The 16,936-nt window shown below is 51.6% G+C and overlaps 1 protein-coding gene across 7 annotated transcripts in view; it reads right to left on the bottom strand.

Annotated features, from left to right (window-relative positions):
- Positions 1-16,936, bottom strand: part of LOC135242740 (neogenin-like) — a 161,687-nt gene that overhangs the window by 93,590 nt on the left and 51,161 nt on the right. For all 7 annotated transcript variants that reach the window (XM_064313974.1, XM_064313969.1, XM_064313972.1 and 4 more), the window contains exon 2: positions 4,769-5,086. In XM_064313974.1, coding sequence (XP_064170044.1) covers positions 4,769-5,086 — 318 coding nt within the window. The remainder of the gene's footprint in view (positions 1-4,768; positions 5,087-16,936) is intronic.

Here is a 16,936-nt window from a genome sequence, read left to right on the forward strand (position 1 = left end):
TGAAGCCCCTCCCAGCTCGCACAGCAACACTCTCTACCTGCAGTGAAGCCCCTCCCGCTCGCACGCAACACCTCTACCTGCAGTGAAGCCCCTCCCAGCTCGCACAGCAACACCTCTACCTGCCCCTCCCACCTCGCCACAGCAACACTCTTACCTGCAGCGAAGCCCCTCCCACCTCGCACAGCAACACTCTCACCTGCAGGAAGCCCCTCCCACCTCGCCAGCAACACTCTCTACCTGCAGCGAAGCCCCTCCCACCTCGCCCAGCAACACTCTCTATCTGCAGCGAAGCCCCTCCCACCTCGCACAGCAACACTCTCAACCTGCAGCGAAGCCCCTCCCACCTCGCACAGCAACACTCTCTACCTGCAGGGAAGCCCCTCCCAGCTCGCCCAGCAACACTCTCTACCTGCAGCGAAGCCCCTCCCACCTCGCCCAGCAACACTCTCTACCTGCAGCGAAGCCCCTCCCAGCTCGCACAGCAACACTCTCTACCTGCAGCGAAGCCCCTCCCACCTCGCACAGCAACACTCTCTACCTGCAGCGAAGCCCCTCCCAGCTCGCCCAGCAACACTCTCTACCTGCAGGGAAGCCCCTCCCACCTCGCACAGCAACACTCTCTACCTGCAGCGAAGCCCCTCCCAGCTCGCACAGCAACACTCTCTACCTGCAGCGAAGCCCCTCCCACCTCGCACAGCAACACTCTCTACCTGCAGCGAAGCCCCTCCCACCTCGCACAGCAACACTCTCAACCTGCAGGGAAGCCCCTCCCAGCCCGGCTGGCTGACATGGGGAGGCGGGGCGATGATGACATCACCCTTCGGAGCGCATTTGCGCCTCACAAACCTCGTTGTGAGCCATGCAGCGGAGCCCTCGCCCAGAGAGAACAGAAGTGAAACACACTGTTAAATGGGAACGGGGGGCATGGGGAATTTAGGGAAGCGTGCCCACAGAGAAAGCATTCAGCCTGTTGCCCAGCGACGGGATGCATCTGCCAAATGTGAAGAAATACACAGCAGAAGGCCTCAGTGGGCTTCATCACTCAGGAGCAGGATGACCGTCGGGGGGGGGGGGCTCAGCTGTACAGCAGTGTGCATGGGGGAGGGGGGGTCTCACCATTACCTGGCTCGCAAAACCAGGGGCACCCGACTGTAAGATCCCTGAAATAATTACCCAATAAGACAGGCAAGTCCTGAAGTGTGAAATTGTCCCCTGGACTTTTAATGTCTGATACCAAATTCAGCTGAAAGACTTAATCTGCCTACTCAATTATTTAGAGAAGATGCAGAACTATGGGAGCTGTGTGCACAAGCAGCCATTGTGCTGCCGACCGGCTACTTTCTGAAGGGCTTAATTAGCTGAAAATGAAACGCTTTCGTTTGAACCGATAGATAAACGACGGTGTCTACTCACTTACTGTCAAAAACGCACACCCAGCCACATTCTCAATGCAGACAATTAAATTCTTTTGAATAAAAATGGGTTCACATAAATCATGCTGAATTATTCCACCGCAGAAAACCGCACAGACTCAGAAACAGCAGAATATGGTGCCACTAAATGTGATTATTTATGAGTTCTCCATCTGAATTTGCATGTGCCGGAGGAGGGGGGGGAGGGGGGCAGAAACACTGCAGGAGGAGAATGAAAAGCCGCTCTGACCTCTTGCTCAGAGCCATCGCTCGGAAGCGAAAGCCAACCGCTTAGAGGGTCTGCCCGTCACTGCCTGGCGGCGGGAGAAGGTTATGCAAATCGAGGTCGTCCTCGTATCAGGTGGGCCCCACGCCAGTAATCAGCCCCCCCTTACCGCCATCACGCATGCGTGCACTCCAGTAGTCCCGCGAGGGGCGGGGTTGAGAGAGCAGCGAGCGGAGCGGGACAGGGAGAGACAGGATTCTCATTAACCAGCGCCTCCGCGCGACGCCGTCTGAATACCGATAGCGGCTCCTCACGCAGCGCGGCGCGCACTGGGATCACTCCGCTCGGACACAGCCTTCGCCGAAGACAGACGGCGGGAGGGGGAGGGGTGGGGGCTTCATTAGGAGGCGCAGGGGCTCGGCTGGCTTGTACCTCGGTTTGTGGGGGAGGTGGGGCGGGGGGCAGGGGAAAGGACACGCTTTTCTCCCATCAATCACCGATATTACACCTCAATTTGTCGTGTGCCGGGCTTGCTATCGCCGCAACATCACAGAGGTCGAATCAACGCAGCGATTTCCAGCACATTTGGAGTGTAATGGCCCGCTCGCAAGGAGCCGCAATTAACCTTTTTATTACCTGGGCGCCGGCGGGCGGGAAACCGATAATTGCGAGTTGCAGTCGCACCAGCGCCGGGCTGGGGGGGGGGCTGAGGCCGGACGCTGAGAAACGTCCCTCGCCCCCGCCCTCCCAGCAGCCCCCAGGTCTGCGGATCGATCCTGGCCAGCACCGCCGTCATCCATAATTCCACAGCCCTTTAGACCGCACTCCCGCGCGGTTCACTGAAGGGGGTTTGCGAGCAGGTCCCCGCTCTGGAGGAAGGCAGAACACGCAGGTTCCGGGGGCTTCCGTCTGCGCGGGAGCGGCTGGGAGCTGTTTACCGCTCCTTTCCGCATCATCGGTTTTCAATTATTCTCACGTCTAATGTGCACCTGAAGCCAAGGCGTGAACACGGCTGCATGTGCTTCAGAGAGATAAGCCCCGCCTCTCCGTCAACGAGCGAGCGAGCGAGAGACAGAGAGAGAGAGAGAGATACAGACAGAGAGAGACAGAGAATGTGAGACAGAGGGAGAGAGACAGAGAGAGAGAGATACAGAGACAGAGAGAGAGAGAGAGAGAGAGATACAGACAGAGAGAGACAGAGAATGCGAGACAGAGGGAGAGAGACAGGGAGAGAGAGATACAGAGACAGAGAGAGAGAGAGATACAGAATGCGAGACAGGGAGAGAGACAGGGAGAGAGAATGAGAGAACTAGACAGAGAGGAACAGAAATAGAGAGAATGACCGAGATATAGGGGGAGGGAAACAGAGAGAACAAAAGACAGATAGCTCTTAAGAGACTGAGGACGCCATTTCCTGGCCTCCTGGACAAAGAGAGAGTAAATTGCTCGCGTGGCGGGGAGCTGGGTTCTACCTAAGCGTGAGGAGCAGGGAGGTCAGGAGAACTCCTCTAATGACTCCTCACTGCATCAGTCACTGAGGCACAGGTACAGAGGCACAGAGGTACAGCGTGGGGCCAGGGGAATCACCAGCAGCGCAGCACATAGACACCCAGCAGGGGAGCTCCCACCGCTGCCTGCACACGGAGCCCCTGCACCGACCCAGACCTCCGCAGACCCGCCATGGCCGCCATGTTTCACATGAAGTTGGGTGGGTGGGCAAACTTTTCATCTCCACAGCCAAAAGACAGATATGCAGATAAATATAATAAGCCTTGAATTTCTCAGAGCTTAATGAATTGTTTCTTATCAGCGCTGGCTTATGCGTCACGGGGGACACTGCAGACGTGCGGCTCGGTGAGATGCAGAGATTTCAGCCAGGAGAGGAGCGAGCCTGTTGGCAGAGAAGGCTGGACCCACGAGGCTGGAGCTGGAAATGGCTTCCAGGGCCTTGGGCTGTGGAATCATAATTGCATTCTCCATCCCCTCCGAAGGTAAAGCGAGTTTCAGGCTGAAACCCAACCCGCAGTTCAGAATAACGCCTTCCGCACTCAGAGCCACAGGAAATGAGCACTTCTCCTCTTGCGAGTGGTGAAATGCGTCTGAACCTTTCTCTCCCGTCGCTTTCACACCTGTGCTGTGACATCACCGAGAGCATTCCATCGGTGGTTTTGTGATAGGCAGGGACCGCAGCGATGGTAAACAGGGCCATGAACCCTGTCCTCACATGATAGGAGTGTCAGATCTCTCCAGAGACCCGGAATAAAGGGACATGCTTTCATCTCTGACCATATTCCTCTCTGACATCAAAGGAGCTCTACAGCAGGCCTGTTATTGTGGTGTGAGTATGCATGGGCCCAGGCATGTGTGTGTGTGTGTATGTGCACTTTTCTGTTTGCTTCTCAGTGTTTGTGTATAGTATATGTGTGTGTATAGCTCAGTCTGTTGTATAGCTCAGTCTGTTGTGTAGCTCTGTGTGTGTCTAGCTCTGTGTGTGTCTAGCTCTGTGTGTGTGTAGCTCAGTGCGTGTGTAGCTGAGTGCATGTGTAGCTCTGTGAGTAGTGCGTGTGTAGCTCTGTGAGTAGCTCAATGTGTGTGTAGCTCTCTGTGCATGTGTAGCTGAGTGCGTGTGTAGCTCTGTGTGTAGCTCAGTGCGTGTGTAGCTGAGTGCATGTGTAGCTCTGTGAGTAGTGCGTGTGTAGCTCTGTGAGTAGCTCAATGCGTGTGTAGCTCTCTGTGCATGTGTAGCTGAGTGCGTGTGTAGCTCTGTGAGTAGTGCGTGTGTAGCTCTGTGAGTAGCTGAGTGCGTGTGTAGCTGAGTGCGTGTGTAGCTCTGTGCATGTGTAGCTGAGTGCGTGTGTAGCTCTGTGAGTAGTGCGTGTGTAGCTCTGTGAGTAGCTGAGTGCGTGTGTGAGCAGCCCTGTGTGTCTGTGTGTGTAGCTCAGTGAGTGTGTGAGCAGCCCTGTGTGTCTGTGTGTGTAGCTCAGTATGTGTGTGTGTAGCTCTCTGTGCATGTGTAGCTGAGTGCGTGTGTAGCTCTGTGAGTAGCTGAGTGCGTGTGTGAGCAGCCCTGTGTGTCTGTGCGTGTAGCTGAGTGCGTGCGTGTGTGGGTGCGCAGGGTTGCCGGGCCTACCTGCCACAGTGAGGCGGGCGGTGCGGCTGATGATGGTGCCCAGGCTCTCGATGGAGGCCACGCACTGGTACACGCCCTCGTCGGGCTTGTTGTGCTTGGAGTGCACCACGCTGGCGATGAGCAGCGAGCCGTCGGGCAGCAGCTGGCGCCGCTCGTCGGAGGCCAGGTCCAGGTAGGTGCCGTCCTTCTTCCACTCCACCCGCGCGGGGCTGTCGCTCAGCGCCGAGCAGTTCAGCAGGGCGGGGGCGCCCCGCACCGCCAGGGTGTCCACCGGTTCCACCGAAAACCAGAAGGGGGTGAAATGCCTCACGGCCGAGCCTGCAGGGGGGGAAAGAGCGCCCCGGTCAAACTCAAGAGCATCGCAGACACACAAACGCTCCACGCACGCGTATGACCACCAGTGGTCACATTCACGCAGGGTTCTGCATTTTTAACACAGAGAAAAAATAGCCAAAACTGAGGGTAAAAAAAATACACTGTGTTCAATAAACACAAATATTCTGAGGTCTTTTTTTAAAGATTACAACAGCTAATGACCCAGACTTGAACCACAACTAAATAATTACTCCTGTTTCTTTGAGCCAATCGTCTTTCAGTGTGACATTTGTGCTGTTTATTGATCATCACATTCACACAGCCATTGGTAGCATTGTGAGATTCAAAGAGAAAGCACTTAATTGGAAAGAAAAGTCAAAAACAAGATGTCATGCTCTACCTAGCTTGTTCAACATGAGTAAATTAAAACACAAATCGCTCCTAGGTTTTTTTTATATTATTAGCCTGCGTGCCAAAAATTTGTTTTGATCAGAACGCCAAATTGTTGTATCTCCTTTCATCCCACTAATCTGTCACAAGCATCATAATAAAATAATGAATCACATACATTTACTGCGTTATTATTGGAACATAATGGCAAAAATAGTTATTTTTAGCAGAATGTAGGCTAAGTGAATTAGTGTAAAACACAGATTTTGAAATCATCATTTTGAAACCATCAGCTAGCGCGAGCACAGACTACGAGAGGAAGTGGCCTTCTGTCTCAGAGGTTTCAGGCTCAAATCCTGAGCAGGGCTCTAAGGCAAGGTACTTCATCTGAATCGCTTCAGTAAATAGCAGTTTTTACAGTTTTAAGTGCACTGTATACAAAAGTGTCCACAGATTATAGAACAATTTGTCACATTCCAATGTAAAGCAGGAATTGGGTGCAAGAAATCTCATGGCATAATGTTTTAACAGTAAATATTTCTTCCCAACAACAAATAAAGACACGTCCACTGCTAGTGATGAGAGGCTTTATAAAGCCTAAAAAGGCTATGATGTTCTCTCAATGATTGAATTTCAGTAAATGACTTGATTTGGCCAACTCTTTTTGTGCACCCTCCCTTTCCTGCTCAGTTTGGAATGACCAATCACAATTCATCAGCGCCCAATACCTCGACATCCACTATCAACTCAGGAGAGCATGGACGAGCGTGTGCTCTCCTCCAGTGTACACAATGTGAAGCATTGCTTTCGATTGGCTCACAGATGTAGAAGGAAGGTGGCACCACCCATTATGTGGGTGTGTGAAAGCTCACTCCCTAGTCACTACCTATACCTGGATACAAATGCAGAATTAAGAATTAGAAGATTAGAATTTACTGCTGAAACGGATTAACTTGAGTAAAGGCGATAATTCTAATAATGCAGCAATAATTCATATCCAAGACGCAGTCTGTCCTGTGAGATTCCCACTCCTTCTCCGGGTCTACTGCTAGCATCAACAGTACTTCAACCCAGATTCTCACCAGAACTACAACTCCCACCTACCCTCAGGATATAAACTAGAGGCATCTGCATCACACCTTCCAGGAGAATCAGAGAGAAGACTTAAAAGCAATCAGAGAGCTACTCTCACAATACATGTAAATGACAAGCCCAAGATTGTAATCTTATTGCATAAAGTTAAACTTCACAAGGAGAACAATGCAGAAGCGAAAGTCTACGTCCCTGTAATGGCTTTGAATTTGACCTCATAAAAGGACCTCTAGCTAAATCCTCTAGCTGTCATGTCTGCGCACACATCATTTAAATAATAACAGCAATTAGCCATGCTGCCGGGAACTCAGAGGAAAAAAACAATTAGGACTACAGGTCTTCTTCCTAATGCAGCAGATAACAGGCTGGATGGCTTATTGTCTGGATTAGAACCACGGCTGTGAGCAAACACTCTGTGCCACCATCAGAAGACATCCATCCCATCCATTCCAACGACACGGCAGACAGCAAAGTGCTGTTTGAACAGGAGGACCTGAGGAACCTTGTCCGTGCTAATGACACTGGCACAAGGCTAACGTTGCACCTGCCCCCCCCCCCCCAAACCTCTGAGCAAACCCTCATCTTCTCCGCTTGCACAGACACAGGGAAGCCCACAGTGTGTTTCCGTGGACAGCAGCTCCACAGTAAGAGCTGTGTCTGTCCAATGCATGTAGACTTGGCACCAGCCCAGCACTATGATCTGAAGGCGCTTGTCTCCAATACAAAAAGGCAGCAGGAGCCTCGTGTGAATGCGCACGCGCCCGCGTTCGGCCACCTCCACCTCCGCCGCAGTCAGGAGGCGGGTGACCTCAGCGGGATGACGGGACACATTTGCCGCACCGCGCGAGGCGCAGCTGAGGGCAGATTCGAGTCCGGTCCCCTCGCCTCCGCCCCCGCCCATCCACCGGGCTCTATCTGAACCGATTAGCCAGAGCTGACAGGGCAGGACTGTGGAAAGCTACGGAGCAGCTGCTATTGTTGGCCGTAGCAGCGGGTGTCCACTCGGTCGTGCTAAAATAAGATAACGTGACTCATTGTTGGGAATACGGGCCTGGCTCGGGTCCGCCTTGGACCCGGCGGCGTTGCGGCAGTGGCTCGGCTCCACGGAGCGCTCAGCACGGGGATGCGATTACGGAAGGAAGGAGATAATGTTGCCCCTGAGTGGAGAGAGAACCGACTTGCCCGCTGTTCCCTCGCGTGTAAAGGCGATGATTGTTCTGGTCTGTGAAAGCGCTTTTGGAACAGAACTTTGGACAGCAAATAAAAAAAGCAGTGAGCAGAAAAATGGAGAAGCTTAATTAGTGTAACCAAGGTGACCAGGGAAACTAACGCGCGTCGCAAAGCCCGCTGGCCGAGAAGGAGGAAGCCACCACCAACATCATACGATGTCCTCGCTGGTCCTCTGGGACCACGGCCGGGTCGAGCACGACCCAACGCTCTAGCAGCTTGTGCGTTTGGCCAGGGTGCGACGGGCAGACGGAGAAGCTCTTCTTCCCGATCGTGTAGGAAACGGCCTGCAGGACATCGACACAATTAGTTCTGTAATCATTACCGTCTTTAGCAGTGTGCAGGTGGGAAACAGCACTGAGTCAGGTGCTGAGGAGCAACAGTTCAGGTGCAGGTGCAGGCCCAGAACTGGCCATCTGCTCGAGCCACGCGACCTCAGAGCCACACTGACAAAACGGGCCCTGCCCTCCGGGCCCTACTCCAGCCCCACCCACCCGCTTTCCACAGGTCAGGCTCCACTCCATCCACACCCCGAGATACACCAACGTGCCTGAGGAACCAAGCAGACCGTGCTCCTGATGCTTCCTCAGAAACACTGCCGCAACAGAGAGAAAGTCTCAAATTCAGCTACATTTACACCACCCCCTGCCCCAAATCATGCAATGGGGGGGACTTGAAATCAGCAAATAAAAGGAAATGGAATCAGAGCAGCCAGCCGGAGGGCCAGAAACAGCCCCGCACGGAGCCGAGGGAAGCCTACAGAGAAAGAACCCAATGGGGGAGTGGGGAGGAGCTGCGGAGAGTGGGGTGGAGCCGAGGGAGAGTGGAGCGGAAGTGTGGAAGGGTGGGGCGGAGCCACGGGAGAGTGGGGCGGAGCCACAGGAGAGTGGGCAGGGCCATGTGAGTAACAGGCTGCAGACACTGTACAGAAAAGGGCAGAGAACACAAACTGTCTGTGACATCCCTCCCGCGCGCTTCCATTTTCAGTATCGATAAACACACACCATCCACGCGCTCCTAGTTGCACGTGGTCTTATTGTTTATTTACACAACTTCACTGAAGCCGACGTGAAGATTATGCAGGAATGCAACGCTTGATAAGACTACTGGAGTGTCTGTTTATAGGGGAAAGAGACACAGGAAAATCTTGTCTTTATCAGAGCAAAACATCAGGGTGAACTGCTACATTTTTAATGCTCGTTTAACGAGCTGAGATGGGAGAGGAGTCTGAGGAGTTCAAACAAAAATCGTTTGTTTACAAAACTTAGAGGCACAAGAGATAAGCTACATTTTTTTCCACCTCACTCCAAAACATTCACAGGAAAGCCTAAATTTCAGCGTTTAGAGCCACCGTGTGATTAAATGTTTTACGAGCAGCCGACTATGAGCCCTTCAAAGAATTTGTGTGGCTACAGTAAACCATAAATAGAAGAAAAACACTTCCAAAAATAAAAAGGAGTTCAGCACGCATGCTCGACCCTGCGCTGCTGGTACAGCAGGGACAGGCTGTTAGGAGTGAAGGCCGTGCTGCAACCTCAGCAGAGAGCACTGAAGGGATAAGACTGAAGCCATCTGACCAGCCACAATCACTATTGGCTCACATGAATCATACGTGAAACCACACCTAGAGCCCAATGGTTCCCATCGTGATCACCCTCAGGTTGCTGAGAAAGACGTAATATACATTCTATCCTCTGCTCCACCTTAAACAGGCTACAATGGTGGCCATGGTGAAGCATCTCCTGACAGGAAAATCCAGAAGGCCTGGCAGTGAAAGATGAACCGGCCTGAAGCAGTTAAAGCCATGGCTCCCTTTCAGAGAAAGAAAACACGTCAGACGCGCCTCTGTCTAATGAATATTCAAACTTAAGTTTAGGCGGGAAAAAAGATGTTTATGATTAACCTTAGGGCACAGAGAAAACCTTGGAAACTGCAGTACGCAGCTCAGCTTTTTAAAAAAGCAACGGGGCCAGACAGAAGAGTCGACCCGCGCCTGCGAGCGGGGGCAGAGGGCTGAATGGCGACCAGATAAAATTCATTTTTCACTGTCACCGAGGGGAGCAGGGCGCGTGTCAGCGAGCGCATCAAGGCCGGAGGAGTCCAATCCACTCCGCTCTAATTCTGCTGAGGCCCGGGTCCGAGGTGGCGGCGGGACGGGGAGAAAATGAGGTTGTCTGCTTGATAAGTAAGGGCCGTTACCCGCGTCCCCCGCCCTGTGAAATTCACTTTATTCTGCAGTCGGAGAGCGCGGGGCCCAGCCTTGCTGCCTGGCACGGGGAAATTGCCCCTCGTCTTGCTGCGAGTGAATAAACGAAATGCCTTCTGTTTCTGGCTGATCGGCTTCGCGCTGCATATTCCCCGCACCTTCAGACACCCTGCAGACATTACCAAGGGGGGGAGGTGTTAGGAGTGTTTACAAGGGGGTGAGCATGAGGTTGTGTGCTTTTGTGTGCGTGTGTGCGAGTGTGCGTGTGTGTGTGATCTCTCTCAGGCTGCAGTCTGTGTGTGTGTGTATGATCTCTGTCAGGCTGCAGTCTGTGTGTGTGTGTGAGTGTGTGTGTGTGTGTGTGTGTCGGTGTGTGTGTGTGTGTGTGTGTGTGTGTGTGTGTGTTGTGTGTGTGCGCGTGCGTGCGTGCGTGTCTGTGTGTGTGTGTGTGCGTGCGTGCGTGCGTGCGTGCGTGCGTGCGTGCGTGCGTGCGTGCGTCTGCGTGCGTGCGTGCGTCTGTGTGCGCGTGCGTGCGTGCGTGCGGAGGATGTCTGAGGTGTGGGTTTGTGACATCTCTCTTTGTGAGGGGAATTTACGAGGCTCTCAGGTACTTCTCGCATCGACTGCTTGCAGAACACATTTGCCCGTCCCCCACCTTTGGTAGTCTTGTTTGGTACCATAAAAACCCTGCTGCACCACGGTGCATTTGCCTAATGTGCTTTCACATCCTCACTGTTGTTTCACATATATCAACAGAACCAAATTTAAAAAGCAAAGCCACTCGCGCGTGGAACGGGAAAAAACCCTCCAAAAGAACAAAGAGTAAAAGCCGCTGGGAAACAGCGCCTGTGTGAGGCCGGCGTAACCGCGATACTGACCCGCTATCGTAAGCAGCCTTCGGCCACACCGTCCTGCACTGGAATTAGGTACAATCTACAAACGTCCACGCGCTCGCTCAGGAAATTCCACACCTGCCCAGGGCCTCTGTCAAGATTACAAATTAATTTCTGCTCACAAGGAGAACCCCCGTTGGCACGGCTGCGCTGGCTAGCTGCGAGATTCCTAACGGACTGACCTTCTGTCCAACAAATATCCTTGGCAGCAAAATCATTTCAAAGGATTCCGTCCGCGGAATATAGATGTGATTAAGGACAGCGGCGGAAGGGACATTATTATCCAGATAAACAGGCTGTCCTTTTCTTCTCCTCCCCACAACTCCCTCCCTCCTCCCCTCCCTCTCCCCCCATCACTCAGCTTATTGCTCAGATTCTCATTAGTGCGACTGGAGACATCTTTCTTTTTCATGTCTGTCCACCTGCAGGCTTCTCCACCTCCCCCACGGGCTGGCTGACGTGTCTCAATGCCAGTCTTTCTTTCTTCATCTGTCACACTCACACACACACAGGGAAGCAAACAATAATCTGTAATGTTTACTCCTTCATTAGGAGGTCCAATCTCTGGTGCTGCGGCGTGCGTGTGCATGGGGTGCGTGTGCGTGGCGTGTGTGCGGTGTGCATGCGTCGGGTGTGCGTGTGTGTGCATGCGTGTGTGTGCATGCGTGTGCGTGTGTGCAGTTGAGCAGTCAGGAAGGTGCGGTTTAAGGCTAAGGGAATAGATCAGCTCAGGCCACCGCGTTGTTCTTCAGTGTCAGAAGGATCTTCTCCAAAGATCCTTTCTATTACACCGAGCTTTGCAACAATGCTCAGGAGGCTAATTAAGGCCTACAACACAAACGGGCTCCCTACAGGAATCCCAGCATCCTCCTGCCATGCTGTAATAAGCAGGGTGGGAAAAATACTAATTAAGCACAAGTAACACTTTTTTTTCCATCGAGCTTCGCCCATTTCACAATCAATCACCGACTAACCAAAACGGGATTAATAACATTTCTTAAATGCATCTTAAGAAAAGGTTCGGTTCCTGACTGGTGAATAGAAACCTAGGGTTTGTAGTCACACATAATTTCCCAGGCTGCTCAGAGACAGTGGCACGTCCTTTCAGAGCGGGCCATGGTCCGCCTTCACGGTATGCCTCTCCCTCGAGCCCAAACGGAAAGAGCGGGCGGCACCCCCAGAGCTGGGTCTGAGGGTCACGGCGAGAGGTAAAGAAAGGATGGGAACGGAAGCTTCTCATTGTCTTCAGCTGCTCTGCTTTCATCCTTTTTTACATTTTTCAGAATCTGCTTTCGCTCCCCCACCCCCCACCCCCCCATCCCACACTCCCACCTCCCAACAGCTTCCACAACAGCTGCCAAGAACAATGCCCGCTTTCCCAGAGTGCCTTGCCAGGAGGCAGCCTGCTGCTGACTCCGTCTGGATGTTCCGATAGCCCTTTGGCCCCCTCCGCGAGGTTGCGAGGCTCAATCGCTGTGCAAAATGATTGGTGTGCCGCCACACCAGGGCAGCTTTATTGCCTTGGCATGGGCTCAACTGGCAGATTAAAGAGGAAAGGATCCAATTTTCTCAGCTCGCAATGCCTTCCAGCGACTCTCCTTGAGCCCCACCCACCTACCCCCACCCTCTACCAAGGGCAAAGCCGACCCCCAGGAACTCACCCTTATGGAGCGGACCAGACAGTCAAGGGAAACTCAGCCTTACGGACCGGACCACACAATCAGGGGGAACTCACCCTTACGGACCGGACCACACAGTTAGGGGGAACTCACCCTTACGGACTGGACCAGACAGTTAGGGGGAACTCACCCTTACAGACCGGACCAGACAGTCAGAAAGCCAGACATCATCTTTGCATTTGCCCACTCTGGCAATAAAAGCTAAATTTTCAACGTTTTACTCATTTGGACTAAAACCTGACAAAAGACTGATCTTCTATAAAAATCTATAAAAACAGGCTGTGTGTCAAGACGACATACTGACCCATGAATAGGACTACATTTAGGAGGTAATTCCATGAAGTAAAGAACTCCCAACAGGCTCAAAATTAATCAGTGTGGCTGTCAGTCTTTTATCCAGAACAATACCCCCAATAAAGCACACTTAATCTTGTCACAACATTTGCTCGAAAGAGGGCCATTGTAGCGCAGAGGGGGCTTTGAAGGGACGGGGCCTGTTTTTTTCCTTATCTTTCTGTTGAGCATTCTGCTTTTTGTGCTGTTCTGGATGCCAGACCCTGCTGACTCACTCGTTTCTAACACAAGAGCCTTACCTACCACCGTTCTGTTTGAAAGACCTATCCACCTGTGATGGTAAACACAAGCATGTTTGTACACATTTTGCTCTCGGTTTCCATGAGTAATCTCAAACCACAATGCACTGGGATATTTACACCACTGATGGCGATTTTAAACAGGAGAGGCACGTAAGAAAAGGCGGGAAACTAAGAGGCAGCGCAGGAGCCGCTTGAGCCTGCCTCATCTCAGAGTGCTGGAAGTAGCCTGCTGCTGCCGAGGGCTGGAGGGAGACACCTGAGGGGAACTGCACAGGCGGAGCAGGGCTTGGGATGGGGGTCGGTTTGCAGGTGGGCAATGCCAAACAAAAAACCAGGGACACGGTGATGACAAGGGGCAGCAGAGCGCGTCTAAAAAGTGAGCGTTGAGGGGCGGGGGGGCCCCGCCGGGAGCATATTCACAGGAAATGAAATGACACAGAATTTTCTAAAGATGCAGTCTGGCAGGGCCGTGGAGGGAGGTCTGCAGGCGACAGGATTAGGGCACTTCAGAGCGACTCCCTGCCTCTCAATGATAGCGAGTCCCTGGAGCTCCCAGGCAATTTCTTACACCGCGGCTCCCTGCTCACACCTGGGCCCCTGTCACCCGGGCCCAGGCCCCCATCACCCGCGCCAGCCCAAAACCTCTCACTCACATAGGGCATCAGGCAGTGCACCCCACACACAGTGTATGCCAATGGATGAAATTACCACAAATTAATCACAAAGCACTTCCACAGGGTTAATGCTTCAGTGCTCTAAAACAATGGCAGAACAAATGGAATAAATCCATCTCAGTACCCAAAACCCATTGCAGGTACAGAACATGTCAGCCAACATGCAGGCAAACACTGCTGTGCTACTATCAACACATTAAACCCACCAAACACACAACACAGTGGAGAGGATGTGGACGTTCCACACTCCCGGTAAAGTGAACGAGCTTAACGAGCTGAACACAGGCTCTCCCGGTCTGACCCGAGGAGGCGTCCAGAGGCTTTTCTGGGGCGCATGGAGGGCCACTGCATGACCTGAAAAAGCTCAGGCTTCACCCACTTCCCCTCCACCAAGGTGGCCCGGCAGATAGGCAAATTCCATTAAGAAAGGCCTCGCCCAGGCCAGACTGGGGCAGGACTCTGGGGAGGGATATTCCTGATAGAGTGCATTGACCCCCCCACCCCCCACCCCCACCCACCCACCCCCGAAGGGGATCTTCATCTGTTCAACAACCCCCATCTCAAAACCCCAAGCCACTGTCTCTCAGGAACTGCTACCATCACCACATCTCTCTGATCTTCTCCTCACAACCAGCCTACTGTCAGTCAAAACATTTCCCCCACCACCAACACTCTACACTAGTGATGTCAATAATGACCGATTTGGTCTCTATATTCAAATAGTATTTGGATACCATTTCCTTTCCTCCTGAACAAACAAGGTCAGGTGACTGTTGAGATGCAAATGCTCCTCATCTCTTTTGTGCTGTTGATGGTAGGATGCTTTGCCTTCATAGGATTATGCATGCTAGATAAATTTTCATACTGCACCACAACACAGTTTGTACTTTACATTCTCACAGTTTGTAATTCCTCTATGTGATTTTGCTTCACTTTGGCAAGCAGGGGAACAGTATCTTAGCACTGCTCCTATAGATTATTTAAGTCCCTACCCGACACCTTAATTCCTTTATGTTTTAGAATACAGATGCTTCTCCCGAAAGCTTCTTTCTACCTGGGACTTGCCCCTTTGATGACCAATCCCCGATTTCTCTCACAAGTATCAATGCCACATCTATCAATCAGGTGTGCACTGCTATGTCAAACCAATTTTCACTGGAGATAGTCGGTTCTTTTTGTCTGAGAGTGAGTGTTATCAGTGCACTTCATTTAAAGGGGGGGGGGGAGGTTCAGGGTAATAGATCCCTTCTGCTGCTGCTGGTATCTCAGCACGAGGCCGGGGAACTCACTGAGAGGAAATTGAGGGTGACAGTCTGTGTACGCTCCTCCGATACCGTACCCCATATTAGCTCCATCGTCTCACACAGCACACCGCAGGACCTTCCACTGGCTGAGAGAGCCGGGCTGTGATGACACCCCCCTTTCTCCAGCCCCCACAGATTGGGGAGTTCATTTGGGAGGGGCAGGAACATTTATCTTCCCATTCCACCAGCAAAGCAAATAATGTGCGTGTAATGAGATACTCTATGGATTTTTTTTTTTAATGAAATACAATATCTCATTTTTCACACACATTCGCACACACCAAAAAGAAAAAAATCGATATACTCCCAGAGCTGCTTTGAGAAGTCAACCACGGGCAATTTGTCAGAATGGCGTTTCCAAGGCTTTGTTTCCGTGTATTTTTCTCCAGCTGTGTCGTCTCGTTTCCGTTTCCACTCGTTTCCGTGGAAATGGGAATGTCAGAGGACGAGCCTGGGAATGTCAGAAGCGGCTGTGAGAGCTGGTGTGAGGAGCTGCCGGGAAGGCCGGATGAATTTCCTGCTGGAACCCTCTCCTTCCGCTCGGTCATTCCTGGCACTCCGGCGGGTCTCTGCCGCGGCCGGTAAACGCCACAGGAGGAGACCAAGGCTCCGACTCCGCTAAAGAGCGCGGCGGCAATCGCGCACCGCTCAAATAAACAGTAAACGACCCTAACTGCCATACTCATTAAGATAAATATCAGCGTGTTCATTTCTGATAATTACGCCAAGGAAGTTCAGAAAACGAGGCCTTGTTTTTCTCCTCCGGTGCAGACGTGCTGAGTTACTGCAGCGCGTGTTCATCCCTCATCATTCTCCAAATGAACAATCATCCAAATTAAAACCACATCTTAATTTAATTATCACGGTTGGCTCCGGGACAAGGGATAACAGAAGAGGAAAAAAGATGAAGAACAGTAGAGCAAAACCCTAGGTCACCATTCACATCCCACAGCCCTGACATCACCTGCAACCCTCCTGTCTCTCTGCTTCCTGACCCGGTCACCACAAGGTTGTATCGATCGCAAAGACACACGAGGTGGGGACTGAGCTGAGGTTTATCAATATTCATGAGCCGTTTTTTATGCAGTAGTCATTTCCAAAGGCCAGTGTGAATGTATTACACTGTAAATATTCAAATAAAATTGGGCAATTAATCTATTGCATCAACCCACTGAGGTTTAGTCACTTTAATGTTCTACAAGAATATAAAATAGACACAGACTCAGAAGCAGGGACATAAATAACGTCTAAAAGGAGATTTGTTAACATATAACATGCAGAACGCTGAAGATAAAGTGAATAATTCATAATCTTAATGATACACAAGCCCGCCATTTTAGAGGAGCACACTGCAATTTTATCCCATACACAGCGACAGCAGTATGTTTTCCACACACATCCTCACTGTTAGCCGCTAACAAACTACTTCTGTTGACAGTTTCATTAGGTTGAACCACAACTAGGTAGCCTATTCACCAAACTTGCTTATGAATAAAGATAAAGGCTATTGTGTTATTAATCTACATATCTGCGCTTCAGTGTTCCGAAATAGTATAAGATTAAAATCACTGAGCAAATTGTCCTTGAGGCAGACTTAAAAAAAACAATGGAGGTATGCATTGCACCGCATAGACTTTTTTTCTCTAAAAAGTACTTTGTAGTCAAGCCAAGAGACGCCTTATTTCTGCAACATGACTGGAGGACAGTGGCAGAAAGGATCCCTTCAGGAACGCAACAGCTATCCTGTCGCTGGACAGCTGGCAAAGATGTCCACGAAACCCAAAACAACCAA

This window comes from Anguilla rostrata, chromosome 16, assembly GCF_018555375.3.
Source record: "Anguilla rostrata isolate EN2019 chromosome 16, ASM1855537v3, whole genome shotgun sequence".
Classification (NCBI taxonomy): Eukaryota; Metazoa; Chordata; class Actinopteri; order Anguilliformes; family Anguillidae; genus Anguilla; species Anguilla rostrata.